Genomic DNA, 27629 nt, shown 5'->3' with positions numbered 1-27629 from the left:
TTGAAGGATGGCTCAACAGCAGTAGGTTGAGGGTTGAAGGGTGGCTCAGCAGCAGTAGGTTGGGGGTTGAAGGGTGGCTCAGCAGGATTAGTGAAGGATGGCGCAGCAGCAATCCCTGACAGATCATTTTTAATCATTATAGTATAGATTAAATTCATCATCCAGCTGCTGCTCTGCAGAATTCTCTCCCCAAGAGCTGAATTACGCCATCTAGCAGAAAATCACGCAGCTTTTTTAAATCACGCGAGAATGTGTACAAAACAACAAAGATGGCGCCGGCAACGCTTGTGGGTTGTTTTCAGCGCATGTCAATGATTTTAAAGAAATTTTGAGTGATAAATAATTTTTTTTGCGATCATTGCACTTGACTGGCGGGCAAATGCAATGACATTTTTATTTTCCCGACATTAAAAACTACTTGCCCCGGACGATCTGGAAATGGTTAATATCGAGCCCTGACCTTCAATTATTTACTCTTAGTGGATTGGTGTCCAACATGTTCTTGGGATGGGGGGGTTAAAATATAAATCTGAGTATTGTGTCTCTGGTATTTGAAGCAATGTATTGTATCACTGATGATGAAGAAAAGAAAAAGAAGAAAAAGAAATATGTTTTGGACGAGAGTCTAGTTGCAAAAGAAAGTTGCTCAACTTTGCATACACAAATTGTTGGAAGTTTCACCGTAGTTCTCTTGTAGCATATGCACAGTGCCCTGGATAGAGCACTGGACAAGCACGCTGATTTTCTATTGCGTAGGCGGCGAGGAGACGCAGTGGAAGCCATATCTGATGGGGAGATGCGAATCATGGGATATTCTACGCAAGGCTCCACAGGGACCAGTCCCCCTGAAGAACTTATCTTGGCCCCTGGACTGAAAAATACACTACAAAAATGTAAATGTAATCTTTTTTTTATTTTTTATTAACAGTATATTCCCTTGATTTGAGCAAGTAATTTAGAAAATGTATCAATGGAATAATATTTTTGTTTATTTTAAAATATGAAAAGGAAACCCCATTAACTTATTTCAAGTGGATAAATATATTCCTTTGACAGATCATCATACCAGCTCGAATTAAGAACAAACTTATTTATTTATTTTTTACTTCTTTTGTAATACTAAACAGATGCATAATGATATTTTCTAACAGAAAAATTGTAACTGATTCGTCTTTTCAATTTATTTTAACAATTATTTCGAAAAAGCAGTTAGTTTTTATTTCATCAACATAGGAACACATTTTTATCAGTAGTCTGCAACCTTTCAGGCTCACTTATTATACTAAATGAAGGACTCTTGCTCTGTTTGTTTACTGTTTGTTTTACCCTTTGTTCCGTGCCACCATAAAGAAACGCTGGCCCTATCCTGTCCCACTTTAAATTTTGTTTGCTCCAGCACAGCTGAATCAAATGGCTCGTTTACCTCACATTATGCAGCGCATTTCTACTGAATCCACCTTACCATCTGATTAGGCAACTTGGTGCAGGTGTGCTGAAATAGGTATACAGATAAAGTTTGAAGGATAAAGCATTTAACAGCCCTGTCCTATGAAGAGATGGTAAATTCCTTCAGGGTTTTGTTTATTGGGCAAATACCTTTACAATATTTAAACAATGAGTATATGTTTAACCTCTGGAAGAAAATAACCTCCCACGAGGAAGTTAATGTCATACTTTGAGCAGCTTCGTCGTAGGTACAATTTCCGTCTGTCAAACGAATGAAGGATCCCCGGGGGAAAAAATTAATGTGCGTAATTCTTGCATAATTCTCATTAGCGAATTAAATGTGAAGGCACATAGAGGGAAAAAAGCTTTGTCTTACCGCAGCTGCTTTTTTCAAGTTGACGTTCGTTCAAACTTCCTCATAGGCAGCTTGTTAAATCTGACAAACCAGTGACGGTCTGCGTCCTGATGCGCCCCTTTCCAAAGCGCCTCTCCTCAGAGCCACTCCTCACAGCAGAATTATCTATGCAAATATTGCTCGACGCTAGTGGGCGATGAGGGTAAAGAAATCACTTTTGAAATTTATATTATGTAGGACAAGAGGAAAGGTTTTTTTTTTCAGTTAGTACATTTTTTATATTTATTTGCAAATGTTAAACGTAACATTAAATGCATGTATATCGATATTTATACTCTAAATCAATTTTTACATTCTACATACACTTAACTATACATCTAAAATTCAGATTTAATTTTGAAACTTAATTTTATCTGAGCATAAATCTTATATCTCGTGTTGTTAAGTTAATTTGTACTCTGTTGTGATGCAAATTAGAAATATATATATATATATATCTGTTTGTCTGTATATCCAAGATCTGGTATGATTTCCTTAGGTAACTCTTTTAAGCTCCATCCCACGTCCAATCCCTAAATCTTAATCTATGTCGCCCTGGTCCTCTGTCATGGGGGCTGCAGCTGGTGACCTACTTCTGTGTTGATTGATTAATTGACTTTACTGTTCTCACAGTAGAGAAGTTTACTCGTTACATCAGTCAAAGTAGAAGAAGAATGTGCCAAAGGAAGAAAAAGGTGCATGGAATTTATACAGTATATACAGTGTGTCCACACATGACAGCTTTTTTTTATTTTTTATAATAGGATTATTATACAGGATGATTGCACAGGGTGTTTACATGAGTACATGTGTTGGGTGCAGTGGCATTTCTAGATCACATTTCTCAGGGGGAACAGGGTAGAGGAAGTGTTTGGTGTTTAATGGGGGAACCAAACTAAGGAATGAAACTAAAGGAAAGGCATTTGTTCATTGTTGTAATATTAAATGAACCAAAAATCCATTTGCAGCAATAGAAACCTAAGATATGATAGATACAAAAAAAATAAAAATAAAACTGTGATAGCAGCAGTGAAGGCTGTTCCGCACCAGGGGGAGGAGGCACTCAACCTTGACATAGCAAAAGTAAGGAAAACCCTGAGGAGAGTCAACCCAAGAAAGTCCCCAGGCCCTGATAACATACCTGGGCAGGTGTACAAAGAGTCTGCAGATCAACTGGCTGGTGTCCTCACATAAATTTTCAACACCTTGCTGAACCAATCCATAGTACCAGCATGCTTTAAGTCTGCCACCATCATTCTGGTCCCAAAGAAGCCTCAGGTCAACTCACTCAATGACTACAGGCCTGTCGCACTGACTCACATTATGATGAAGTGCTTCGAAAGGCTGGTTAAAGAACACATCGTCTCCAGTCTCCCCCCAACATTCGACCTGTTCCAGTTTGCCTTCCAATGAAACTGCTCCATTGAAAACATAATATCCTCTGCTCTTCATCTGAGCCTGGCACACCTGGAGGAAAAGAACACCCACATGGACTTCAGTTCAGCTTAACACCATCATCCCACAGCATCTGATAAGAAAACTGGAAAAACTGGGCTTCAATACACCCCTCTGCAATTGGCTGCTAGACTTCCTCACGAACAGACCTCAGTCAGTCCGGATCGGGCAGAGTACCTCTGATGTCTCCACCCTAAGCAGAGGCTACCCTCAGAGCTGCGTCCAGAGCCCCCTGCTGTTCACCCTGATGTTCACCCTGATGACACAGGACTGCATCCCCAGGTTCACCACCAATCACATTGTGAAGTTTGCAGATGACACCATGGTGGTGGGCCTCACCAGAGATGACAATGACCAGGACTGCAGAGAGGAGGTGGAGTAGCTGGTGGACTGGTGCAAACATAACAGCCTGATCCTGAATTTGGAGAAAACGAAGGAGAACCACGCTCCGCTGCTCATTAACAGCTCAGCTGTAGAAGTGGTCAGCAGCACCAAATTCCTGGGGGTGCGCATCACAGACACCCTCCCCTGAACTGTAAACACATCCTCACTGATCAAAAGGACACAAAAGCACATGGTTTTCCTGTGGAGGATAAGGAGAGCCCAACTGCCCCCAACTATCCTCACCACCTTCTACAGAAGCACCAGAGCATTCAGACCAGCTGTCTCACCGTGTGGTATGGAGGCTGCAAAGCTGCAGACTGGAAGAAGGTGAGGAAGAGTAGTGAGAACTGCAGAGAAGATCATCGGGGCTCATCTTTCCTCCATAAAAGACATTTCATTCCATAACATTATAAATGACCCACTCACACCCCTAACATGGATTGCCCTCCCTGTTGCCCTCTGGGAAGAGACTTCGCAGCATTCAATGACAGTCATGAAGATTCTTACACAGCTTCTTCCCCACTGCCATCAGACTGCTGAATGTTGAATAAAACTAGGGGGGGGGGGGGGGGGATCGCTGATTGTTGGAAAACTGTAAAGATTATCTCAATCCTATGTTTACATTTGACCATCATGTTTACATTTAATCACTGCTGCACTTTAAGAAATGGAAATGCCTTGAGAGCTGTACTGAATGAAATTTCGTTTTGTACGCACCCTGTGTGTACAAAATGACAATAACATTTGTCTAAGTGATACTATCTTTAAAAGACTTTAACTTAAGTGCAACAACTTAATTTTTCCACAATCGTTAAAACTGTAAAAGAAATAGACCATGTGGCCTATTATTTACGGTTTCTGTGCCAGTACATATTTTTTTCTGCTAAATGATGGTAGATTTAGGTGTGTTAGAGAAGAAAAGCAAGAAAAGACCTACCATCCTTTAACTAGCAAGAAAAGCAAGTTAAAGGATGGTAGGTCTTACTGCACTTGAGCAACTTGTTATACAGCTACCTTGGCTCTTGTCTAAAACTGCCTAAGGAGGGGCATACTGTATAACTACCCTGGGGTAGCACTTGGTCTTTTGCTGCCAGGGACTTTTGCTGTCTTCTATGGTGGGGTCTGGCTGCCCTTGCCCTTGATGTAGGTACCATGGGTGGTGGACTTTCACTCATTAATGCACATCTGCAGCTTACAAACTGGCATTCACATGTACACGTTTACATAGTCACATACACATGCACACATTAATGGACCAACACACTCCAAACAGTTAAAAATCATAGAGAACAGACAAGAAACATTAATGTTGTTAAAAATGTTATAATAAAATAACTTGGTTTAATGTCTGAAGATATCTTTTTTTGAAGAAAAAAAAAGAAGAAAAAACTCCTGCGGCACATTTAGGCAGCCAGCTGCTCAATGGACATAATAAAGAATAGACCCAGCATTGGCTGCTGCAGTGCATGAAATACAGGTCCTTTCAAAATATTATCATATTGTGATAAAGTTTGTTATTTTCCATAATGTTATGATAAATCTTGAACATTCATATATTTTAGATTCATTGCACACTAACTGAAATATTTCAGGTCTTTTATTGTCTTAAAACAGATGATTTTGGCATACGGCTCATGAAAACCCAAAATTCCTATCTCACAAAATTAGCATATTTCATCCGACCAATAAAAGAAAAGTGTTCTTAATACAAAAAAAGTCAGCCTTCAAATAATTATGTACAGTTATGCACTCAATACTTGTTGGGAATCCTTTTGCAGAAATGACTGCTTCAATGCGGTGCAACATGGAGGCAATCAGCCTGTGGCACTGCTGAGGTGTTATGGAGGCCCAGGATGCTTCGATAGTGGCCTTTAGCTCATCCACAGTGTTGGGTATTGTGTCTCTCAACTTTCTCTTCACAATATAGCACAGATTCTCTATGGGTTTCAGGTCAGGAGAGTTGGCGGGCCAATTGAGCACAGTGATACCATGGTCATTAAACTATTTACCAGTGGTTTTGGCAGGTGCCAGGTTGTGTTGAAAAATGAAATCTTCATCTCCCTAAAGCTTTTCAGCAGATGGAAGCATGAAGTGCTCCAAAATCTCCCGATAGCTAGCTGCATTGACCCTACCCTTGATAAAACACAGTGGACAAACACCAGCAGCTGACATGGCACCCCAGACCATCACTGACTGTGGGTACTTGACTCTGGACTTCTGGCATTTTGGCATTTCCTTCCCCTCAGTCGTCCTCCAGACTCTGGCACTTTGATTTCCAAATGACATGCAAAATTTGCTTTCATCCAAAAAAAGTACTTTGGACCACTGAGCAACAGTCCAGTGCTGCTTCTCTGTAGCCCAGGTCAGGTGCCTCTGCCACTGTTTCTGGTTCAAAAGTGGCTGACCTGGGCATTGCGGCAACTGTAGCCCATTTCCTGCATACACCTTTGCACGGTGGCTCTGGATGTTTTCTGCGTTTTCAGCATTTTCTGCCACACTTTTTCCTTCCCACAGACTTCCCTTTGAGGTGCCTTGATACAGCACTCTAGGAACAGCCTATTCGTTCAGAAATGTCTTTCCGTGTCATACCGTCTTGCTTGAGGGTGTCAATGATGACCTTCTGGACAGCAGTCAGGTCGCCAGTCTTACCCATGATTTTGAGTGATGAATCAGGCTGCGAGTTTTAAAGGCCTCAGGAATCTTTTGCAGGTGTTTAGAGTTAATTTGATGATTCAGATGATTAGGTGCATAGCTTGTTTAGAGACCTTTTTCATGATATGCTAATTTCTTGAGATAGGAATTTGGGGTTTTTATGAGCTGTATGCCAGTCATTCGTATTAAGACAATAAAAGACCAGAAATATTTCAGTCAGTGTGCAATGAATCCAAAATATATGAATGCTCAAGTTTTATCATTACATTATGGAAAATAATGAACTTTATCACAATATGCTAATATTTTGAGAAGGACCTGTATGTCCACCATCTTGGTCGTGTTTTCCTACCTGCTTGGCTAAACCAAAACAGCAAAAGAGGCCTCAGCAATGTAAGGGATGTTTTTGATCAATTCATACAACTAATCAATAACTTTGAAATAATAAATTTACAGAAAAAGAATATATATATAGGCAATGTTTTCTCACCATCTTAATGTCTGAAAGACAGCTTTGATTGTGATTACCGGATGAAGCTTCATGATGCAATGAGGCCTTCCTGCCATTGCCTCTCCCAAAATGCCATTATTTGATGATTCATCCATTGCTGTGTAGGCACGTCTGCTGCTGTGCTGAAACTATGGCAGCCAAATGACACATAATTTTTATAAAGCAATGTAAAAGTGTATGTAGTATTTTCACAACTGTTCAGACAATAAGGTATGTTAGGCTTATTCAAGTGAGCCATCTGTTTTAGTTCTTCAACTGAGTTACACCTAAAGCCATGCGGTAAATCCACTGACTTGTTATGGTGGTTGTGCTTTCTTTTATGCCATGGACTAATTTGTTAAAAAAATAACAAATTAAATCAAAAATTTAAGCGGATGCAGTAATGTGTTTGTTTTAAGCACAGATGTCAAACTCAAGGCATGCAAGGTACTTTTTATTTTATGTGGTTTGTACAAATCATATTATTTTCCCAAAACAGCATTACCTCTGTAATGGATAGAGTATAAATACACAGATATCATACACCATGTTATGTAAATATTATGTTCTTCTTAGTTAGGGTGGTACAACTAAATGTACCCTAACACTGATGTTTGATCTAGGCACTTGGTATATAGGAGTTAGTTATATATGTTTATTATTGGGAACTGATGTGTAGATGCAATTTATTGATTATTGAGTTATTTTAAAGTTGAGTGATATTATCTATCAACTGATTAATTGAAAAGTGGACATAGTGCAACATGAGTGGCATATATTTTAACAGTTTTCATTTAAAAAATTAAAAACATAATTATATTGTAACAATTAATAATGACTGAATCAACCACACAGTTATTACATTTAGACGTTTGTAAAGTAAAAAGGATTATGGCGACATCCAGTGGGAAATAAGGGTAAACTGTTCATTTAGATTTTTTTTTTAATTACAAAAAAGAACATACTTGAACAATATAGAACATTAATACTTACAAACTTATATAACAACAAAGGGCTTTACATAACAGAACCATTATTTTAAAATTTCGAAATCAAATCTATGCCCTAGGGTTATAATTCTTTAAGGGCAGTTATAATTTTCCTGGCTTTATCATTTGCACTTAATTTTAAGGATTCTATATAGATATTAATAGAAGATAAATAAAATCTTGAAATTAAGTTTTTGTTGTAAATATTTTGAGGTGTGAATATGATATTTATCATAAATAATAAAAAATAATTTTAACATATACAAATTCTGTTTTGACAAGTTCACATTTCTCCATCCCAAACAAAAAAAACCCTTATCTGTTAAAGTAATGTTAAGATTTTCATTTAGAAAAGTGTTTTTTTTTAAAGGTTAAAGTCTGCTTCCTCATACGTCACTACCCGCTGACCAATGGGAGGCAGCATATCCTGAGCTGAGCCGTATGTTGACTTGAATGGTGTTAAGCTGAAAAATGCACGGGTTTTCTCTATGCAATCATTGTCTTCAACCGCGCATAAAGAGCTACTGGTTCGCTGAATGTTAGCAGCTTCTCCAGAAGATTGCAGGAAACGTTCAAAATCTTTAGGGGATGTCAAGCTGTCCGCGTCCAGAACTGACTGATCCGGCTGCTAAGGTAATAAACAGGCGCCGGATTAAAATGAGTATTTCACAGTTTGACCAAATAAAAACACACATTCGTAAATGGTTAACTATCGAAACAGAAAATAGAATTAGATCGTGTCTCTCTTGTGTATCTATTTTTTTGTGCTTTTCTCGGCATTGACACAATAACAAAAACTAAGCCCTTTCTAGCTATATTGTGATCAATACACACTATTAAAAACATATTTAGGCCTATTAATATTTTTCATTCACATCTTGGAGCTTATTGTTTTAGTATCTGGAGAAAAACCTTGAACTTCCTGTTTCTGAAATCAATCCTAAGCCTTTTTTGTCTCTCCTGCTTCAAAGATCAGTGAGAAATGAGACATTAAGGTTTGCAGCTCTTCAAAAAAACAAAACAAAAAACTGTATCCTGGCACCTTTTTTATTTTTTTATTTTTATGAATCAACCTTAACTTCTTTTGCAGTTTGATCCAAAGTAGCTTGTCTGCAGGACAGCTGGAAGGCTGTCCTGATTGTTGACTTTGCTCTGTTGTGAGTTTGTCACTTCTTCTTTCTTAGATTTTTTGAATAGCTACTGACCATTGCAGATTTTTCTTCAAACTTAGCTTGGTGGTCTGCAATCCACACATTTGACCTCCTTTTCCTGCTTTTTTTACTCTCACTTTGATCACAAAATGTATACTTGCTCTCCAGTATATCCCACCCACTATCAGGTGTCCTGAAGAGATTATCTGTGATATCCGGTTCAACTGTGTGCAAACAAACACATTCATTCTGTTTGTTTCTCTAGCCTTAAAAAAACTGCTATCCATCTATCAAATCTTTCAGATGTTAAAAGATTAAACTCAGAGTGTGACAATGTGAAAATGCAAGTCTGGTTTTGCAAGTTATTGTTCATAACTCTGTCTTACATCTGAAACCTGTTAGTTTACATGCTGCTGTGGTAGAAAGAAGAAAGTGTGGAGTGTTTCCTAGTTAAAATTTCCCTTGACAAGAGAGGAATGCATCTTTTCTGACACTGTTGAAAGAGTCCCTATGAGCAACTTTACACAAGTCTGACCAACAGGATTAGGCAAAGTCAAAGGTGAAACGCAGTTTAATTGTCACATGAATTTTTCTGAAACAGAGCCAAAAAGTGGAATACGACACATTGGCATAAGAAAGGGGGGGGGATCCAAATTTCAGCTGCATTAAATGTCTTGTTCTTGAGTCTTGGCTGTAATGTTTGTTTATCCAGGTTGTTATGAGAAGAAAAAGTTGAGCCACAAAGTAAACCCTTACTTGTACGGATGAAATGATTGTTGGATGATTATTGATTATTCAGTTTTCAGGGTCTGGAGGAAACCTTGTCACTAACACAAAAGTTTCTAAAGATACCATAATTAATCATTGTGATATCCTTGGAAACACCCTCAGATCCCACAAATGATTTGGTTTGTGATACTCTCTGGATGAATGAAGAGTATTTTTTTAATCAGGGGTAATGTAACCTTTTTAGATTATAAAATACAAATAAAATAAGCTTCTTTCCAGATTACGTGTTCACAGTTTTCTGTTTAAAGTAAAAATCAAATGTGCATATCAGAGACGAGGAAACAAATAGACATCTTTCACTTTTAATTGATGCATTTTGTTTAGAGGACTGTTTTTTTTTTCTTTTTTTTCTTTTTTCACGGGCCTCTAAAGGTTAGATGTCCAACATTGTAATTTAAGTTACAATGGTGACGGACTCGGGCAAAAGGTGAACTTGCTTTGCAATACTGAAAATCCTAAATTGACCTTGAAAAGCACTAATCCTGTTTCAGATTTCCCCCCAGCTGTACTCCGAGGCATTCAGGTAATAGTATTAGAAGGCAGAATGCTGTAATGCCAAACTAAAGATTGCACTAAAGAAACATCTGATTTGATTGTCTGTTTCACTCACTCCTGTAGAAGATGCTTATTCTTTTACATAAGAGTTTAATAATAACGATGATACTCGTGTATATGATGCTTATCAAGGTAATTGAAGTCTTTTTCTTTTCATTTAGACATGCTTCAAGTTTGACCTTGCAGCACAGGAGAGGTTTTCACCATGAAGGTTCCCAGCACCAGATGGGCGTTCTTACTGGGTTTCCTGGTGGGGATGTGCTGCATGTACTTCTCCTTGCAGCAGGTGTGGTTTGAACAAAATTACCATGTACATTCAGAAGCTCAGGAAACGGCCACAGTAGCAGGAGAGAGACCGACCAGCTGGAGGAAGGAAGGAGGTGCACTCATCAACCTGCTGCTTCCTCACCATCCAGGTGCTGTGCATATGTATGCAATCAATTAACAGCAAAAATCCTTCAGTTACAATGTGTAAGCAAATCTTACCTGTGAGATTTGAAGTATCAAACCGCTAAGTCAGTTCAGATCTGTAATATTTATTGAAGAGTCCCAGGATAATCCTCAACCTCTTTAGTTTTCATTTAGCAATGTATCCTGTTAACCTGTTGCACAAAAATAACCAAAAACAGTATTGAAACATCTGTAAAATCATGGTATAAATCGGCTGTTGTTCTTTAACCCCAGGGAGGGTCTAACTTGCCCTTTAAAATGCTGTAATGGTGGACAGTAACCATACTCGTGGAAGTATGAGGCTGCAAATTTCGCCACATACGTCCCATGAACGGGACATGACAGCAGGATCCTATCATTTTAAAACGACCTGCAGGGGAAACTAAACAGATATGGTTTTCTTAAGGTAATTTAGAATAACCAATTGGTTTTATAGTGTTTTGGAATAAATTCAGTTTAATAAATAACTCTTTCGAAGTTAAGCCATGTCCAGATTAGATTTTAAACAAGTATTGTTTTAAATTAAAGGGGAAAAAAAGGGAAAAAAAATTAAAGCACACTTATCCTTTTATAATTTTGTTTATTTTTAAACGGGTTAGAGCTACCCTATGATGTGCTGGTTCTAATTATAATTTATATTGCCAACAACCTAACCTGTCCTTTTAAATCTTGCCAGGGTTAAATAGCAACAACTAGATATTTCTAGAGTAGATGCTAATTAGTATGCCTTTACGTAGCACTGTGTAGCTAGGGGTGCTAGACCTATAACTTCTGCCCTGTCACAAAATTAAACCATCTACCTCAGTGTTTTAGATGTTTAGTAGACCACTATGGACTAGTAGAGTTAAGAAGTCATGGGGTTACTTAAAAAGCCAAGGCCACATTCATCCCATTAGATTAAATCCTAAATTAGAGAGTGAAAAATATGTTTGATCAGGAAAGGATTATAGCTCTCTTTTTTTTTTTTTTTTTTTTTTTTAAGTTTATCTTTAAGGGGAGCTCAGACTGCAGTGAAGAGGGGTTCAGGTTACATATGATAAATATTGACTCTCTTCAAGTGTCGGGTGTTGACCTGAAAAATCATTTAATATACAGTAACTTAAATTAAGCTTATACATTTGTCAAAACTGACATAGGCTACGTTCACACTGCAGCCTGAAGTGACATAAATCCAATTTTTTGGACCATATGCGACCTGGATCTGATCTTTCCATGGCAGTCTGAACAACACAGATCTGATTGTTTCCAATGCGACCCAGGCCGCTTGGCTATGTGGTCCTGAATCAGATACGAATCTGATCTTCTCAAATGTGACCTGTGTCTGAACGGCCAGGTCGCATTCATCTGACCTGAACGCCATTAATGCTCGACAAAGGTCACTATTTTGGGTCTTTTCATAAAGAAGCAACAAGAAAAACAACAAAAATGGCAGACAATGATGCGGAGAGCAGTATTTATGTTTAACCGTCTTGAAAAGATTGTGTTTTTATGGTTGGGAAAGACCGCTGGATGCGCTCCGGCACTGCCATCCATTTTTACTTTCATAAACACAGAGCATGCTGGCCTGTGACGTCATTGCTTCCTCTACTGCGCATGCGGGACACTTGCATTATATGACTGCACAGGAGATACCATACAAGTCGCATATATTTGGAAATGTGAACAGCAACGCAAAAAAAATCGGCTTTCACAAAACATTTGGAATTGAGCATCAAGGCCTGCAGTGTGAACGTAGCCATAGCGTTGCTTTCAAAGGCACACCATGGTGTGCTGTTGTGCCTTATCTTCAAAAAGAAAGACAAATTTTCACAGCCATAGACGTTCATGTTATTTTGGGGGATTTTGTGTGACATACAGAAAGTAGTGCATATAACTGAAGCAGAATTAAAAGGATACATGGTGTTCCTACTAGCTTTGGACATCCACAGAATGATGTTTGATTTCTTTTTTAAAAATAGCGTAAGATCATAATGCATTTTAGATTTGATGTCTTTTGGTATTTGTTTGTGCAGGTTTTTTTTTTTATATACAAGTGCAAACCACAAATGCAGATTTTTATAATTAATTGTTTAAAACCATATAATCACTAAACAATGCAAGCAAATGTCTCCTGTTGCTAACCGCTCATCCAGGTGGAACAAATCCAACAAAAGCAGCAAAGTCAACTGTAAAGTCACAAACTGTAATTAAAGAACCAAACATGCTTTGAATTAAAGGAAAAATTGTAACATTGTAAACTTCTCCTCTGTTTCTAGATGAAGACAGCCAGGTAGCAGATATGCTGTCCCAGAGGGTTCGTATTCTCTGTTGGGTGATGACGGGGCCATATAACCTCCAGAGCAGGGCCCGTCATGTCCGAGCCACTTGGAGTCGACACTGTGATGTTGTGTTGTTTATGAGCTCCGTGGAAGACCCCTCCTTTCCCACTGTGGGGCTGGGCACTAAAGAGGGCCGCGATCAACTCTACTGGAAAACCATTCAGGCCTTTCACTACGTCTACGAGCACCACATGAACCAAGCTGACTGGTTCCTTAAAGCTGACGATGACACCTTTGTGGTGGTTGATAACCTACGTTGGCTTCTGTCCAACCACACCCCTGAAGAGCCCATCTATTTTGGTAAACGCTTTAAGCCGTACACCAAACAGGGTTACATGAGTGGAGGTGCAGGTTATGTGCTCAGTAAGGAGGCCCTCAGACGGTTTGTCAAAGGTTTCCGAACCAAGGCTTGCACACACACGACTCCTGTCGAAGACCTGGCGCTGGGGCAGTGTTTGGAGAAGATGGGTGTTCTGGCTGGGGACTCCAGAGACACGTTGCACAGAGAAACTTTTCACCCGTTTGTGCCAGAGCACCTTCTCACCACAAAGTTCCCTAAGAGCTTCTGGTACTGGAGTTATTGTTTTTACCCAATTGTTGAGGCAAGTTCTTTTACATGTTATATCTGATTCTAAGGTTTAGTGCTGGGAAATGGAGCTGTGGCAGTAAATCTTTAAATGTTCTGATGAGGCAGACATCCTCTGATGGGATTAACCTTATTAGAAAGAGGCAATTTGGGTTAAGAAGCTATCCGGATGAGAGACTGCATGGAGAGAGAGAGACTGTGTTGTTTAATTCTTCTACATTTCATCCCTTTGGTTTGCTCTAAAAGAGCAGCTTTTTAAACTAAGATCCAGCAATATAATTGAGATGCCACAGAACATATTGAAAAAACAAATCCTTTTTTATGTTTATATAACTGCATCTCTCTGTATTCTGCACATAAATTTAATTGCTATGTCAGAATATCTACAAAATGTTAAACTTTTTTTTTCGCTGCAATTTAAATTTTTGATGTTTTTTTTTCTTTTTTTTAAAGGGGCCACAGTGCTGCTCAGACCTCACCGTGTCATTCCATTATGTGGAGGCAGAGCTGATGTACATTCTGGAGTATTACACCTACCATCTGAGAGCTTATGGCTACGTACCGCGTTATCTGCCTTCTGCTCGCCGCAGACAGAGGCTGGCCCCGCCGTTGAAAGCAGCCAAAATTTTGAACTTAAAACTGGCTAAAGGGGTGAAGGACAAAGCCAATCACACAGCATCTGCTCTCGTCAGGGAAAACCAAGCGGCAGAAGAGAAGCGTGCAGAGAGGGGCACAGAAGATAATGCCAGTTTTAATTTACCTATAAATAGGACTGCAAGCAGACAAGGCAGCCATCATTGATTCCCTGCAGTTCTTCAGGCTGCTAAGTGAGCTTTAACTGCAGCGACTTCCATATCATGACAGGGTGATCAAAGAAGGAAACGTTTGCCTCTCAGAGGGTTGCTGCCTGTGTATCATACTGGCTGAAGTCCTCAAGCGATGCCTCTTGGATATGAGAATATGTCAGTGTTTCACAGACAGTGCTCCCAGTGGGAGTTGAGACAAATTAATTATGGCTCAGTGGCAGCTGTGTGTAGCCTGTTTTTATTTATTTTTTTCTTCTTCACCTAGCGTACCTGATTGTTTTTGTTTTGTTTTAATGTGTCTTGATTTTAGACCCTGCCACTATTATTTTCTAGTGATGCAGAAACATTTTTACTTAAAACATCGATTTTTCCTATTAAATGCAACACACATCCCATTATGAAGCTGGTTTCAGTCTTTCGTTTGACATTTGTGTTACATTTGATTTTAAATTATAATTCCACTTTTTTTTAAAGCTTTTTTTGCATAAATTATTTTTGATTACTTGGAGACCTTTATCTTTCTATTCAGGATACTAATTTGTTTTCATCTGCTGCTCATGATTTAATGTGTTTTTAAAAGCACAGTTGTTGTTACAGCCACAACTGTGCTGAAATTTGTTTTTTAACTCTGATGCAAAGCTCATTTAAATGCAACCTGTTTCAGAGTGGTAATAAACATATAATTTATTATACCAATTTAATAAGTGGTATAAACACACATTTCTAATGATGTACAACTTGTTGAGTCGTTTTGTAATCCCAAAAGCTTGCAAGAATACATCAACATTGAATAAAAGTAAGACAATGTATACAAAAAGTTACTTTTATTTTCAACTTTGAACAGAGGACAGAGAAAATAAAGAAACTGAAATTATGATTTCTAATTATTCTTTCTTGCAGATAAAATAGTTACAATCTGCTTGGTTTATGGTGGCTTTCATGAACCAGCTGCTCGACTTCTTTTCCTTCAGACTTGTTGGCTGTTCATACTCCTTTGTGAATTTCTGTTGATGAAGCCATACGGAAAAAGGTCTGGCTGAATGTTTACAGCCCCTGAAGTAACCTAAAAAATAAGTTATATATATATATAATATAATTCTGTTTAACAAAAGATATTTTAAAGATATTATAGTATGAGGAAAAAATCTTTCTAGCTCCATCTATTTCTGAGGACTCACCTCAGCCTGGATTTGTTGAGAAGGATTCCTCTGCGCTCTGGATATTCTCTCCTCCAGGGACTATCTAAGGGAGCAGAGAAAAAGTCTCATTACAGGAACAGAAATTATAAGTCCCATATTGTTTCTTTCTGAACTGAAGGGAGGAACATGAACAGCTGATACAGCAAGCAGTGCTCTAGTTATTTCCCCCATTCATCTATAACACTCACCAGAGTCAGAGCTTCTTCTTCCCATAAGACCAACAAATAAGTCATCCATTTCCCCTAATAATAAAAAAATCAAATTAATGTTTCCTATAACCAATTTAACAGATACAGTTGTAAAAATTGTAATTATATCTCACTTTTTTGTTGGGATTCCACGTCCTCTTCTTCTGGAAGAGTAATATTTTGTCGGAAACAGGAAAATCAAACGATTATCCCCAAAAGGAAAAAAAAGGCAATTAGACATTTTATCATTAGGTGATATAGTTGAACATAAAGCACATATAAAATGAGACCAACCCGCGTTTCTTTTGCCCATCAATCCAACAAAGCTGTCATAATCCAAATCTGTGTATCTTCTCAGAATGTTCCGCTTTATATCTTCCAGTCTTGTAGTCTGTGGAAGATGGAAGAATATAAAAGTCAGTTGCCCTAAAATAAAAAACTACTTGATCTAAGCGATACAGCAAAAACCTACGTCTGAGGAGGATCTGCGCGCTCCGGTTTCCTCGCACCTGGAATGGCTGGAGCGAAGTTTCATAATGAGGAACAAAGTCACCAGGAGCAGGCTTCGTCTCATTTTCTCAGCAGATCCTGTCCGTAAACATTTACAGTTCCAGTCATTCATTATTTATTAATACAGAGAAATGACATAGGTTTTTGGAGGAAATAAATGCATGCATCCGCTGCGCGCAAACTGCGCGCAAAGATGCGCCGTTTAAGGTTTAACCATCATAGATGCGATTCAGTTAAAGTTGTATTTTTTCCGTGCATATTAAAACATTCGGCATAAACAACAATTTGAGTTTTAAACCTAAATCATCAATGAAAGGTTAAAGTGAGCATAAAACTTTCAGATATTCATTGATATATTTATTTTTACCTGTTTAATCCCTTGCAGATAACTGGAATTGCGCGTCAGCTGCTTGCGCCTTGTTGATGGATGCTGCGCTAAGATCCGGTCTAGATAAATGAGACCTCCAAGCTTTGCGGTGTTAAATATTAGGCAGAAACCTGCGTAAAGCCAATCAGCAGCTGGAGCGTAGGATGGGCAGCAGGTCTTATGTCATGCCGCTGAGTGCACCCCCACCCTTCCACACCCCCGGACGTCAAATAATGATAAAAAAAAAAAAAAAAAGCCAAGGTAACGTAACGGGAGCACAGGTTTGGGAACCTCCTTATGCTGGGGAAGGAAAGACTATACATGGATAAAATAGATGCTTTTTATTTATCTACATGATTTTGACTCATTTCAACTAAGGACTAATGTTCTCATTTCTAATATCAGGCAAAATTGTCTGTTTTGATTATTCTTTAATCTCTTCTTTGCCCTCAGAGCTAATTAGGGATGAATTAGGTTTTAAAACAAGACTTCCACTTGTCAGGTCTGACATTTATTTTCTACTCCTCTTGTTCCGTGCATCAAAAATATGACCTGTAATCGGTTTAGTGTAATAATTATTTACCCTATTGCACATGCCATGACAACAGAGTATTTAAACTGAAAAAAACCCTGCGTTGGGTTACAAAAAAAGGTATATGTGCACCAGTTGTTTTCCAGAGAGGCAGTGGCCCTCTGCCCAGAAAGCCATGACCTACGGGTGCCATTAGGGAAAAAAGAGAAAGTTCATTTTTTTCAGTACTGAAATATTATTTCATGAGCAGACTGACACCTCAGTAGTTCAGTGCTGATGCATCTATAAGCCTGTAGCACATTTTCCCTGAATCTACTTCAGGTGTGAATGTCCTGCGCTGCTCTGTGGATGTGACGTCAAGCACCTTCATGTTAAATCGGCCCCACCTAACAAACAAGCTAAGCTTTATATACAGTACTAGATGGATTTTGTGGAAACTTAGAAGACCGGCATCCAGCTCCACTGAGACACCAATGGGAGCTCCACTTAAGGTGAAAGAAGTACATATATAAAAAATAAGTTGTCATGTACAAGCTTGAGCTATGTGAACAAGCAGAAGAGTGATGCAATTCTGTGTTTTGGCCACAGTTGCCAATATCATTAGGTAAGTCTGTTATGCCTCTTTAACCATTAAGGATTTCTGTTGGTTAATTGTGTGTCCATTCTATACAGATTGGGTTGCAGAGTAAGAGGGTTGGCCGGATGCACAACTGATGTCCATTGAATATATCAGTAAGTAGGAAATAGAAATCTAAGTCAGGCAATACGTTGTGTTTTTTCTTTTGGAAGATCATTCCTCCCCTTAAGACATGTCACACTTGAAGATGAGCCATAAGATGAGCCAGGCATTATCAAAGCCAGTCAATGCCCACCTGCACTGGGTGATCACCTGGTTCTGCTAACATGGGTTATAAAAGTGGATCCTTTACAAGAAGCCCAATTAGAGCCCATGCCCTAACATTTTGGCTTGGCCTAAATAGGGCCAATGTTGGATTTGTAACTGAGTAAGACATATGATGTACAAATGAGAGAATAATAAAACTACCCTTGAAATAAACCAGATTGGTATATCTTTAATTCTATGTTGTATTGACTTTTAGGGTTTCTGGATATGGAATCCTATCATCTATTATTAACTTTATGAGAGATTTTCATTTTAGGGTCTTTCCACAGATTTTTTTTTAATATGGTGTTTGTGCTGGAAACAATGGTTACAGTACATTTCCATAAAAAAAAAAAAGGTAGAAGAGGATTAGCCTACTATAAGACTTTCTAAAACATGTAAAGACCACGGGGATCTACTTTTCTTTTGAACCAGAGACAGAACAAACATTTTGAGTTTCCTGAGAAAAATGCCTTTGATTTTTCAGGATTGATTAAAATATCTTTCCACCTATCTTTGAAAACATCAATAAAAACATAACAGTTACAAAAATCTTTCATTTTCTACTTCCGCTGTGACAGAACAGAATCAAACAGACTCTTATCTTCCACATAATGATTTGCTGTCCCAAGAAATTAAACTAAATATGTTTTCATTTCAGCTTTGCTACAGTCTAAACTCCTACCTGCTAAATGCAGCATGCAGTCTGATTTATTCAAGCCTGTTCTCACAGAAAATGCAGGAAGTGGTATTCAAATTTAAACAGATGATGCCACCTGTAATGCATGAGCAACTCTATGACATATTCCTCATAAATAGATGAAGGCTGTTTGAATGCACAATTTATTAAGACTTTTAGCTTTGCAAATATACATTTATAGTTTTAAAGGAATAGTACACCCAAAACATGATTAGCCTTCATTTTCTACTCACCCCCATGCTGAACAACACTCTGGAGTACTTTTTTGATATCTCAAATGCATCTGGAGATCTGGGAGGCTTCTTGCTGTCTGCTTATATTCAAATAATGGAGGTCTATGGTGTCCGAGACAGAAAGGTCCATAAAAGTCCACAAAAAACGTGTCAATATTCCTCCATACTGCTCGTCCAATGTATTCCAAGTGTCCTGAGTGGGTAGCATCCAGAATTTACTCGAAACGAAGTCATTTAGAATGTTTTTAGAGCATAAACAGTAGTGTATATGATTTCCTGAAAGCGCGCGCCAGTGAGCTCACGACGCTACGGAAACCGTGGCAGACCAAACCAGATGAAAGTGCGCATTCAGCTCGGCAAAGAACTCGTGCTCTTCCTCAACATTTTTCTTTCATTGTTTCTTTCTTTGCACAGGTAAACAGCACATTTCTTCTTCTATGCTTACATTATCGGCAGAGCAGACGCTGAATGCGCACTTTCATCTGGTTTGGTCTGCCGGCTTCTGTAGCGTCATGAACGCGCACGCGTTCATGACGCTACAGAAATGAAGAAAATGAAGGCTAATCATGTTTTGGGTGTACTATTCCTTTAATCTCTGTCGGGACCTTTCACTGCAGTGTGAAATTTGATCAACAGGCAACCTATTCGGGATGTGATACATTGGTCTGCATTAATGAAGCATGAAATTTAGGTTTTGAATGCAGAACATGGAGACTCTGAATTTTTTTTTAGATAACGTTAAGAAATAGCCTCTGATAACTTTAAGAAATAGCCTCTTGGTGTATTGTATTGTATTGTATTGTATTGTATTGTATTGTAATGTAATGTAATGTAATGTATTGTGAAACCCCTAATAAGTAAGAATGGAGTCTGGTCACCCTCCTGAAAGAGAGGCAGACTGTTTTGGGTTTTAAGTTTAACCTCCCATCCCAAGGGTTTCTCCTTTTTCGGTCTATAGGCTTGGATGCATCAGGCTTATTACTTGTAATTCTACTAACTGATGCTCAGAACTGAAGAACCCCTTTGGACAAGAGGTGACTTTAAGAAACAAAGGTTGCCTTCTAATTTAGTGAATGACTGAGAATCTGCACTGAGTTACTGGTGGATTATGTATTGTATAGGCCATTTGCTATTTTTGATATTACGCCACTTACATGTGGTCATGGAACATTTATTATCAAAGTGAGTTTATGTTTCTGCTGCATCAAGAACAGTTTAGTGTGGAATATATGATAAAAAAAAAATCCTTTGAACAGAAACATTACAGTGAAGCCACTTTCCAAAAATACTCAGCTTTACCTGCTTATACAAATCTAAAAACGGCTGTCTTGGGCCAAAAGAGAGTTGCCTTGGAGGTCTTCCAGCTATCATGGACCCCCAAACCAAAACTAATATTAATTTCCATGTTTAATCATCTATGCAAAACATAACAATTATATGACTTAAAAACAGGAAAGCTATCAGCCTGACACTATAATATATTGACCGATTTGATGTATTGCTTGAATAAGACTAATTCTATGTTGAATACTGACAGTGATAGATAGTTGTCAAAAACGAAAGCTGTCAAAGGTCTAAATGCAGAAACGTGGAGCATAAGACTACTTATAAAACATTCTTATGTTCATTAACAAAATGTTTGATTGCCCTGTTTAATAATTACCATTTGAGTAAAGGGGATAAATAAGGTTTTACAATTAACACTGATTTCCAGAGTTCAACATTTTCTTAACCAGACTTGTGTTACAAAAAGGCCTCTTCGTGTGGGGTTATAAGCTGTTCTGTGGACGGCCTCTAAAATAATCCATTCATGTTGATCTGTGTCACTATTGCTGCAAAATATTTGGACAATTTTAAATGATCATTCCTTAAAGGGATTTTGACGGAGGGATCTGCTTAATGTCCAGTTATAATGATTTTATGTCATAGCCGTTTATGTCCCAGTAAAACCCCTTCAACTGGTGTGAAAGGAAAAGTGCGTCATGTAACTTGTAAAACCATCCATTGTGTGTCTCTCTGCACATCAACATGGAACTGATTGGCTCCATCGTTGCAGTAAAGGCATCATTTTCGTTTTAATTGGCATTGCTTGGACAGTTAGTACTCATTTAAATATCAAAAAGGCATTTCATGTTTTCAAAAAAGAAACAAATAAAAACAGACATAATATACACTTAAAAACCCCCCCAAAAAATGTAGAGATCAAACCACACCAATCATCTTTTTTGCAATGATGCTTGCAATTACAGCTATGATTGTGTGTATTTGTGTATCTGTGCGCACTCATTGGGAATGCAAATGAGCATAAATATTTGAATAAAGCAAAGTTTGTCAACAGGCTGCTGGAATTATGCTGCAGATAATAGATGCTGCTACATTTGTAGATTTAGCATGAGATGATTCATTTTATTTTTTTCTTTTACCACCTTTTGTATCAATCACTTCCTTTTACTATATTTATCTTTATTCTGCATGTAATGTTGCAAAGGGTGGGGATTGAGGGTTGAAGCCGTGCAGGGGTGTGGAAGGGGAGATCTAACGGAAATAGGGAAGTCATTAATGGCATATTTACATTATTGATGAATGTTTCTTTTTCTTATCTCCCCTGCTAATCAAAGCAACCCTAGTCTTGGAACACAGCGCAAAGGGAAAGAGTGCCAACGGCTGTTTATCCATAACATACTGAGGCAGAAGAAGCCTTTCATTTAACCAAAAGACAATTGACTATATTTCCTACAGGGCTAGAGGTGCTGCAATACATCACAGATATTGTCACCTGGCCTCTGGACGTCTGAACATTATGACGTGAATTATCTCCTCGTATGTTACCTGGATATCGTCTTTCCTTTGTACCTGACTCACATCTGTTGCACTCACATGGACTCCCTTCGGAGTTCCAGACAGCTTTTAACGTTGTGGGGCAATCTCTCACCTTGACAGGTCAGCAGGATAGTCAACAGGCACTCTTTTGAAACAGGGGGTCATTTTTACTACTTTCAAAGCAGTCGTGATATATCAGTAGGAAAGAATAATAGGAAGTAACCCTGTTGATTGGCTTTAAAGATTGTACTGATTTTTCTTTTTTTTTGGCCAAGGGTTCTGTGGTCTATATTTGGATGATTTGTCTTACTGCAAGTGAAATGTGGTTGAAATAAATTTCAAAAATGCAAAACAGGATAAGTCACTAGGGCACATTATGTTCCAAGCTATCTCTATAGTTATGCTGCTATAGGCTTAGACTTCTGGAGGACATAGGGACCCCTATTTAATCATTCTGCTTCTTTCTATCTATATTCTCCTACTCTGCAGAATCTGTTACTGTAGTTCAATCTCTAACGTTCTGCTCTCTCTGCTTTTTCTCATAGTAGCTTTGCCTTGTCTGTTCCTGTTTGGCTGTGTCACCATCCTGGGGAGAAATATCAGCTGTGCTGCTGCCATCAACACCCTTGTTTATAGATGGTGGAGATCGGCCTGTTTTTCAGTGTAGCCCTGTTTCTCTGACTATGACCTGCTGGATGTGCTCTCTTCATCCTCTGAAATGGGGGTTGGCTCGGAGCTTGTCTGCCTGGCTTTGTTTCCTGGACAGGGCTGCCTTTTACAGCTGCTTTTTGTATCTCTGCTTGTCTCTTCTTGAACCCCAGTCGGTCTTGGCACATGGCCGCTCACACTGAGACTGGTTCTGCTGGAGGTTTCTTCCTGTTAAAATGGAGTTTTTCCTCTCCACTGTCGCTACAAGCATGCTTAGTGTGAGAGATTGCATTCGAGTCAATGAGTCGATGCAATCAACTGATTTTCCTTAGAAAGAAAACTTTGAATCAATTTGACTGAACGATCTGGTGAACTGTAAAGTGCCTTAAATTGACATGTGTTGTGAATTGGCGCTATATAAATAAACTGAAACTGAATTTAATTGAATTGAATCTAAAGCTCTGCCACTAATTAGTTTTAATGTTAAAAAAATATGTATCGTAATAATAGTGTTTTGAGAATAAGAACAAAATGTGTGTGGACCTTTATTTTAGTAGTCAGGTAAGGGCTTTGCTACAGTTTATATCACAGACAGTAGGAGAAGAAATTCATGCGCTGCCTTTGAAAATAAATTGAAATGGAAAAGCAAAGCCTGAGCTTGTCTGCGCCTACAGAAGCCTATCCTGTGATATGGTATGTGTGAATGTATTCATTTACAATGGACTTGACTGATCCTTGCCATGATTAAAGTTAGGTTCACACAGGATATATCAATACTGTTGTCAACATTATCCCTGATAAAAAAGAACAGGGCTAGGATGTATTTTGATTCACTAAAGATGAAGACTGAGAAGTAAAATAAAGCAAGTCAAACAGAATGTCATGATCTGGCCTGTTTGCTCTCCCTTAATTGGTAATTTCTTTCACCTGTCATTTTCCCTCTCTGCCTCAATTATCATTTATTCCTCTCACCTATTTCCTTTGGTTTATATTCTGTTCAGCCTGAGCATTCGGGGCCAGATCATTATTTGTTTTTCTGTTAGTCTGTTCTGTTTATTTCATGGTTCATGCTTTGGATCCTGGTGGCCAGTGGAAAGGGTTTTTTTTTGTGTCTGTCTTGTCTCCTAATCGTCCACTGTTCCTCCCCTGCTGAGCCCTCTGGGTTTTTGGCTCTGTACGCAGGGAGGATCAGTTTTTATCCAAGTAAGCCTGGCTCCAAGGTAGAGACCAGTTCAAAGGTCCTGCATCAACTTCTGGTTCCACGTCCTGTCTCTGCTACCCTCTTCCGCTGAGCCTTCCCGTCTGCACCTGATCCTGTCTGCTCCTGTGTGTGACTACCTGTTCACGCTTCTGGACCCTGTTGGACTCTGAACCTGCCTGGGAGCTCTACGATCCCTGGAAGCCTGGATCCTGCCTGTTTCTGTCTGTTTTGAATCCCTGACCAGGATCGGCTTCCTGCAAAACCTCTAGGACTGCAGCAATGGGGACACTCTTGGACTGGACTGTTAAACCAGGTAAGTGACCAATTCTGATAATCATCTTCTGTCAGATGATTGTGGTCACTTACCTGTGTTTCTCCCACAAACAGAGTGTCCAAGTTTGGGTGGTGCCCTGCCCCCCACCTGCAGTTGTAATAACAGATCCTAGCAGCTCCCCTTTTAGTTTTGCTCTTCATTTAATAAACGTTTTGAACTTGCCTACTGACTGTCTCTCCTTAAATACTGGGTCCATCTGTCCTCTTTTCATGACACAGAATGAGAAAAAGGCAAGACAATGCAAGGATGCGAGGGAGAGAGAGACCTTGTAGTACAAGAGATAAGCTCCTATAGGTGGAATTCCTTGGTAATCTCACACATAGACTTGCTTGCTTATCTGATATAACAGCAATATGTGTGTATACATTCAGACACAACTTTGCATGCTCACATACATTAAAATAAATCATTTGCCAACAAATTCTTGTTCCCAACAAATATTAGTTTATTGGTTTGACCACTTTTAAGAAATGCTAACGTTGTGTAGAGAATCAATCTGGCTTTGGACTTTAATGTATACATTTACAAAGATGAATGAAAGTTACCTGTCCAATTAACTTTATTTCACCCTGATCACATTTAAGTCAATTTGCTTTTTCTGCAAGCTGAAAATGTCCCCATAATTATGGTAGAAATCTGGTCAGCCTGTGATATACCATGCTAACCAGTATCAGTAACAGTATCTATGGATTGAAGTTCTTAAGAATTTTTAAAGGTTTGATGTTTTTTCTTCGCAGAATACTTACGAAAATTAAAAACAAATTGACCTGTTTTTAAAAAAAAAATACAGCTAACTAGATAAGATCTTAAATGTTGTGAAAATTTTTCATGCTTCAAGTCTCTGTAATACATATTAAGATTGCATGCTCAGTACTTGATACGTAAAAAGTTGTGACTTTTGAATGTCCCTTAAATCCCACAAAGAGAAAATGCACTGAACGATTAATTTTCAGTGTTCCTGAAGAGTGTTTACACTGCAAAAAGTTTACTAAAACAAAGAACAATTTTAATCATGTGATTGCATTTGATTTCAATAGATATGTAAAATGATATGCAAGTGGAATAAGATTTTAAAGCGAAACACACTTTGATTTTTTATTGTTTATTTGTAATTCACTTTTTGCAGAATGTTATTGTAACTTTGTTACAGTTTATTTAGCTTGTGTGAATTTATAGCCATATGTGATGCTGGTGACATATGCCAGCTGATTTAAATGAATTAATTACCTCCTCCGTCTGTCTGTAAATTGCACAGACCCCTTAAAAAAAAGCTTAATTGAGCTTTCTGAAAATAATATTTTGAAAAAACCTTTCTACAATTTTTTATTCTAGTATCAATACCTATAAAGTTACTGTGTGCATGACCTTGATAACTTTTCATGTAGACAACAATTTGTCAATGTCAGCGGACAATCGTTGAGAAACCTTGAGCGGAACACCACTAGAAGATTAAAGCTCTGTACCAGTTTAGATTTGTATTGGCTTGCAAATCTTTTCTCACACCTAAAGCTTTCTTTTTTTTTTTCCCAGGTCACATAAACTTTGTCATAAAAGGGGACAGATGGACCCAGTATTCAAGGTGAGACAGCCAGCAGGAAATGTCAAAGCATTAAAATAAAACAGAAACAGAAGCACGCTGCTATTGGAACTACGACCACAGTGATTGCAGGTGCAGGGCGCAACCCATCACTGATTCTGTAGAGAGAAACACAGGCAAGTGACCGCGATCATCTGAACAGAAGATCATAATTAGAGTGGGTCACTTACCTGGTACAGTCCACTCAGGAACAGCAGGTCCAGTTTCCAGGAATCCATAGCGCGAAGGCAGGTTCAGAGTCCCGTGCGTCAAGCATTCGGCTCAGACAGAAACACACTGGGGAGGACAGTCAAAATCCAGCAGGAGTCCAACAGAGGTTCAGGCGGGCAGATCACACAGGGACAGTTGGTGAGAGGGAATGGAATCAGGAAAACAGAACCACTCAGGAAAAGTTGAAACGCTCTCACCACTGGTTAAGGATTAAAACTAGCCTGAAGACATGGGCTGGAAAATAATCTCCTACTGGAAATGAGGACATGAACCTGGTAAATAATTAAAACTGATAGACAGGACACTAACAGAAGGCAAACAGGGAACAAACAGAAATCAAACAATGATAATCAAACAATGAACGGCCCTGATAGCTAGAACTGAGCCCAATATAAAGGAAATCGGCAGGTGGATGAGATGAGTGATGATTAGGAGCTGGACAGAGTTAAGCAGGTGAAAGGCATGAGTAATTAAGGTGAGCTATCAGTGAAGATCCTGACATTACTATGTTTCATGGGATTCTATAATAAAAAAATTGCTGGGTAGGTGGAAAGAAAACTTTTTAAAATGTCTCAAAAAAAATCCAAAGGTGATTTATGCAGTGCACATTTGTACTCAGCCAGTTTTAGATATTTTGAAAGAAAATACTATGTTACTAATTGTACTTTACTGCAAACACAACCACTGAAACAAACATTCAAGCCTTTGTGTAACTGATTTGATGTTTGAGAGCAGCAGATAGAGCCTGCAGTACCACCACAGTGTGATTCCTCTCCTGCCTTTCTGATTGAGCTGCCAGTCATCCATTTGTGCAGACTTTAATGGCATAAGAGTAAAAAGATGAAGTAACTTTCACTCTAGACTTTGAAGGGGAGGATGACGCACCAGCCCCTATATGGGGGAGATGCAAAGACATTGTGCAAACCTACGCAGCAAGAAGCATGTGTAAAGGTGAGAAGACACAATGAAGAGGTGAGAAATCACAGAGTGCAGGTTTAGCTATGTTCATATCCAATATGGTGCTTTGTACAATGTGCGGCATCTCAGGCCAATAACTCCGAAGGGTATCCGGAAAGTGTGAACCCCATCACAGAAAAACAGTTTGTCACTCTCTTCTAAGCCATCCTGCTTTTTTTAGCCTTCCTATTGCTCATGGCGACATGAGAAATAATAGTTAAAAAAACAGTTCTGCTTCTGAAGTCTCTCTGTGGTAGATCATAAGAAACACCTGACAATAATTGACTTAATGGTTACTAATCAAGCTGGGGAGTTTTAAATGAGAGCTCACTTATTCCCCTCTAAGGGGGCATGCAAAATTACTTTGATGGATGCAGTTTTTTTTATACACCCTCTCCTCTGGGATCTTTGACTTGCAAGGTCCTGCAGTGTCACTTTCATCTAAATGTTAATTTGAAGACACCATGGATGCTGATATTTTTTGAGTCATTTCATATAAGACGATATTTTTGCATAAAAGGTTCTGAATGACAATGTCTGAAATATAATAGTTTTTTTCCAGTCTTTTAAAAATGTTTTTTAGGTCCTTACTGGGGGAAAAAAAAAGAAAAAAAACTTTTTTGTTCCAATGTCACAATAACTGGCTACAGAGAAAATAATAAGCTTTGATGCTTTTGAGACCGTTAGATAAGTGACCTTTTTTGGTCTGTCTCCAAACTGCATTGCCTATTTTTCAGCTGTTGAGCACACTCTAGAAGACACATTAGCCTCCTGGTTATCATAGA

General features: G+C 38.6%; 3 protein-coding genes across 10 annotated transcripts in view; 1 reads left to right on the top strand and 2 right to left on the bottom strand.

Annotated features, from left to right (window-relative positions):
• Positions 1–3388, bottom strand: part of LOC107086793 (beta-1,4 N-acetylgalactosaminyltransferase 1-like) — a 35424-nt gene extending 32036 nt beyond the window's left edge. For 2 of the 5 annotated variants that reach the window (XM_015377982.1, XM_015377978.1), the window contains exon 1: positions 3161–3388. In XM_015377982.1, coding sequence (XP_015233468.1) covers positions 3161–3292 — 132 coding nt within the window. In that variant the 5' untranslated portion in view covers positions 3293–3388. Of the gene's footprint in view, positions 1–1822; positions 1930–3160 lie in introns of those variants that run through there. The other 3 variants (XM_015377983.1, XM_015377981.1, XM_015377984.1) reach the window with 2 other exon arrangements.
• Positions 3389–8234: 4846 nt separating this feature from the next.
• Positions 8235–14740, top strand: LOC107086750 (glycoprotein-N-acetylgalactosamine 3-beta-galactosyltransferase 1-B-like). Of its 2 annotated transcripts, XM_015377888.1 has the most exons (4): positions 8235–8443; positions 10467–10721; positions 13011–13675; positions 14113–14737. In XM_015377888.1, the coding sequence occupies exons 2-4, from the start codon at positions 10511–10513 to the stop codon at positions 14458–14460; spliced, it is 1224 nt and encodes a 407-aa protein (XP_015233374.1). In that variant the 5' UTR covers positions 8235–8443; positions 10467–10510; the 3' UTR covers positions 14461–14737. The 2 variants fall into 2 exon arrangements, with proteins under 2 accessions (XP_015233374.1, XP_015233375.1); XM_015377889.1 differs by lacking the exon at positions 8235–8443 and having other exon boundaries at positions 10486–10721; positions 14113–14740.
• Positions 14741–15329: 589 nt separating this feature from the next.
• On the bottom strand, positions 15330–25979 carry LOC107086751 (tachykinin-3-like). 3 transcript variants are annotated; one of them, XM_015377892.1, is made up of 7 exons: positions 16730–16878; positions 16325–16440; positions 16147–16243; positions 15987–16013; positions 15853–15906; positions 15644–15707; positions 15330–15528 (listed from the first exon to the last, which is right to left on the bottom strand). In XM_015377892.1, exons 2-7 carry the CDS (start codon positions 16424–16426, stop codon positions 15510–15512), a joined length of 363 nt encoding a protein of 120 aa, XP_015233378.1. In that variant the 5' UTR covers positions 16427–16440; positions 16730–16878; the 3' UTR covers positions 15330–15509. The 3 variants fall into 3 exon arrangements, with proteins under 3 accessions (XP_015233378.1, XP_015233377.1, XP_015233376.1); XM_015377891.1 differs by lacking the exon at positions 16730–16878 and adding an exon at positions 25848–25979 and having other exon boundaries at positions 15333–15528; positions 15987–16016; XM_015377890.1 differs by having other exon boundaries at positions 15335–15528; positions 15987–16016.
• Positions 25980–27629: the final 1650 nt, after the last annotated feature.

Source organism: Cyprinodon variegatus, unplaced genomic scaffold, assembly GCF_000732505.1.
Source record: "Cyprinodon variegatus isolate N-32 unplaced genomic scaffold, C_variegatus-1.0 Scaffold161, whole genome shotgun sequence".
Classification (NCBI taxonomy): domain Eukaryota; kingdom Metazoa; phylum Chordata; class Actinopteri; order Cyprinodontiformes; family Cyprinodontidae; genus Cyprinodon; species Cyprinodon variegatus.
This window is presented reverse-complemented; position numbering and strand designations above follow the sequence as displayed.

What these genes read in the sequence shown, in the direction of transcription:
- LOC107086750 (XM_015377889.1), top strand. Translation starts at nt 10,511, where the DNA reads ATGAAGGTTCCCAGCACCAGATGGGCGTTCTTACTGGGTTTCCTGGTG. An exon ending in GCTGCTTCCTCACCATCCAG is followed by an intron (nt 10,722 to 13,010) that starts GTGCTGTGCATA and finishes CTCTGTTTCTAG; the next exon opens with ATGAAGACAGCCAGGTAGCA. An exon ending in GTTTTTACCCAATTGTTGAG is followed by an intron (nt 13,676 to 14,112) that starts GCAAGTTCTTTT and finishes TTTTTTTTAAAG; the next exon opens with GGGCCACAGTGCTGCTCAGA.
- LOC107086751 (XM_015377891.1), bottom strand. Translation starts at nt 16,426, where the DNA reads ATGAGACGAAGCCTGCTCCTGGTGACTTTGTTCCTCATTATGAAACTT. An exon ending in CGTGGAATCCCAACAAAAAA is followed by an intron (nt 15,907 to 15,986) that starts GTGAGATATAAT and finishes TTTTATTATTAG; the next exon opens with GGGAAATGGATGACTTATTT. An exon ending in AAGAAGAAGCTCTGACTCTG is followed by an intron (nt 15,708 to 15,852) that starts GTGAGTGTTATA and finishes CTGCTCCCTTAG; the next exon opens with ATAGTCCCTGGAGGAGAGAA.